Below are 2,677 nucleotides of genomic sequence, written 5' to 3'. Positions count from 1 at the left end.
AATCTGGGAGGCAGAGGTTGCAGTGAGCCAAGATTGCACCACTGCACTCCAGCCTGGGCAACAGAGTGAGACTCCATCTCCAAAAAAAAAAAAAAACCACCCAACTCCCAGGTCCCACCACAGAGTGTCATGGGAGCAAGCTGGGGTGGGGTCCAGCTTTGGTACTTTTAAGTTTTCACACATTAAGATGCCCATTTTAAGCGTACTAAGTTCTGGCAGTTAAGTGCACCACATAACCACCAGCCCCACCCCTGCCTTTTCTATTAATACAGCGTCATATAAACGGAATAAAACAGTAGGTCCAGCCGGGTGCGGTGGCTCACGCCTGTAATCCCAGCACTTTGGGAGGCCAAGGTGAGTGGATCACAAGGTCAGGAGTTTGAAACCAGCCTGGCCAACATGGCGAAATGCCGTCTCTACTAAAAATACAAAAATTAGCCGGGTGTGGTGGCGGGTGCCTGTAGTCCCAGCTACTCGGAAGGCTGAGGCAGGAGAACTGCTTGAACCCGAGAGGCAGAGGCTGCAGTGAGCCAAGACCACACCACTGCACTCCAGCCTGCACCACAGAGCAAGACTCTGTCTCAAAACAAAAATCAAAAAACAAAAAACAGCAGGTCCTCCTCAGTTGGCCTCTGGGTTAGCACATCTGAGACTCACTGGCTCCCTGCTGCTGTGTGACCACAGCCCATGCCCGCGGCTGCTGTTGGGGTTTGCGAACCATGGTTTGTCCATTCACCAGTGGATGGACTCACGTGGGCGGCTTCCCAGTTCTGGCAACTGTAAACAAAGCTCTGGTAAACTTGCACATTGGAGTCTTTTTTTTTCTTTTTTCTTTTTTTTTGAGATGGGGTCTCCCTATGTTGCCCAGGCTGGTCTCAGACTCCTGGGCATAAGCGGTCCCTGAGCCTTGGCCCCTAAAGTTCTGGGATTACAGGTGTGAGCCACTGAGCCTGGCCACACACGAATCTTTGAACACGTCTTCCCTTCTCCCGGTTCGGCTGTTCTCCACACGTGTTTGTGGAGTGGCTACACAGCTTCACAGCTCCGCAGCAATGGATGAGGTCCAGCTGTTCCACCTCCTCGTGCCACACTCAGGCTTCTGAATTTCAGCAGGCTAGCGGGACCGTAGTGCCAGCTCCCCGTGGCTTTAATCTGCCTTCTCCTGTGACTGGAGATGCTGGGCGTCCTTCCAGGTGCCCAACTGGCCACTCCGTCCATCTTGGTGAAACGTCTGTGCAGATCCTTTCCCACTGGCTAACTGGGTTTTTTGCTTAGTTATGAGAGAATTTTACACACTCTGGTCGGGCTGAAAAATGGTTTTAAGTCCTCTGAAAGAAGCATTTTCTCCCTTTCCATAACTGCTCTTTAATTTTCTCAAGTCTTCTAAAGGGTTGAAGCTTTAAATTTTGGTGAAATCCAAATTTTAATGTTTTCCTTCATGGCTAGTGCCTTATGTATCCACACTAAGAAATCTTTGCCTACCCCAGAGTTGCAAAGACCTCCCCCATGTTTCTTTCCATAACTTTTAGTTTAGCTTTTACATTTAGGTTTATATAGAGTAAAGCAAGAGTTAAGATTCACTGTTTTCCAAACAGATATCCAGCTGTTCTTAGCATCACTTTTTCAGAAAACCAAAAATCAACCTTCATTTCCTCTCTCAATTACATTGGCGCATTTGTCAAAAAACAATCACCACGGGCAGGGCGTGGTGGCGCACGCCTGTAATCCCAGCGGCTCGGGAGGCTGATGTGGGAGAATCGCTTGAACCCAGGAGGTGGGGGCTGCAGTGAGCCGAGATGGTGCCACTGCACTCCAACTGGGGTGACAGAGCGAGATTCCAACTGAAAAAAAAAAAACAATGACCGCAAGCGTGTGGGTCAGCTGGAGCTTGCTGCCTTCTCCACGGCCTGCAGGCCTGTGCCTGAGCTGAGCCGTCTCCACCTCCACTCCTGCAGCTTGAAACCAGTGAGGTGAGTCCTCCAGCTCTGTTCTTCACGGTCATCGTGCCGTTTTAGATCTTCTGTGTTTCCGTGAAAGTGTTGGACTTAGCTTACCAGCTGTGACAGAATTGTCCCAGGGAAGGGCCTGGTTGGGTTAGAAGCTCTCCAGGTGGTTCCCAGGGGCAGCCACAGCTCAAAGCACCGAGTCACCCACAACCACGGCAAACCTCACCACAGCCACGGCAAACCCCACCACAACCACGGCAAACCTCACCAGCTCTCCGTGGGGTTCTACAATCACTGCCCAGGAGTCGGCCCCCAGCCTCCTCCCTTGCTCTGCTGCACCTGCTAGGGCTCCGCTCAGACCCATCAGCGTTCCCCATCTCCTGCCGACATCGCACTTGGGCCCTGCCCACTCGGCTCTGTCTCCACCTCCTCGCTCTGCTCTACTTCTCTTCAGTCTCGTCAGCTCACAGGCTTACTCTTCTGCTGTCTACCTGTCCCCACCGCTAGAATCAAAGCTCCACATGAGGCCGGGCGCGGTGGCTCAAGCCTGTAATCCCAGCACTTTGGGAGGCCGAGACGGGCGGATCACAAGGTCGGGAGATCGAGACCATCCTGGTTAACACGGTGAAACACCGTCTCTAGTAAAAAATACAAAAAACTAGCCGGGCGAGGTGGCAGGCGCCTGTAGTCCCAGCTACTCGGGAGGCTGAGCCAGGAGAATGGCGTAAACC

The 2,677-nt window shown here is 52.3% G+C and overlaps 1 protein-coding gene across 1 annotated transcript in view; it reads right to left on the bottom strand.

Annotated features, from left to right (window-relative positions):
* RTEL1 (regulator of telomere elongation helicase 1) overlaps positions 1–2,677 on the bottom strand; it is a 49,256-nt gene that overhangs the window by 37,526 nt on the left and 9,053 nt on the right. Inside the window, exon 9 of the mRNA XM_011992438.1 lies at positions 60–68. Within this exon, the coding sequence (XP_011847828.1) occupies positions 60–68 (9 nt within the window). The remainder of the gene's footprint in view (positions 1–59; positions 69–2,677) is intronic.

This window comes from Mandrillus leucophaeus, unplaced genomic scaffold, assembly GCF_000951045.1.
Source record: "Mandrillus leucophaeus isolate KB7577 unplaced genomic scaffold, Mleu.le_1.0 Scaffold41, whole genome shotgun sequence".
In the NCBI taxonomy this organism is placed as follows: domain Eukaryota; kingdom Metazoa; phylum Chordata; class Mammalia; order Primates; family Cercopithecidae; genus Mandrillus; species Mandrillus leucophaeus.
This window is presented reverse-complemented; position numbering and strand designations above follow the sequence as displayed.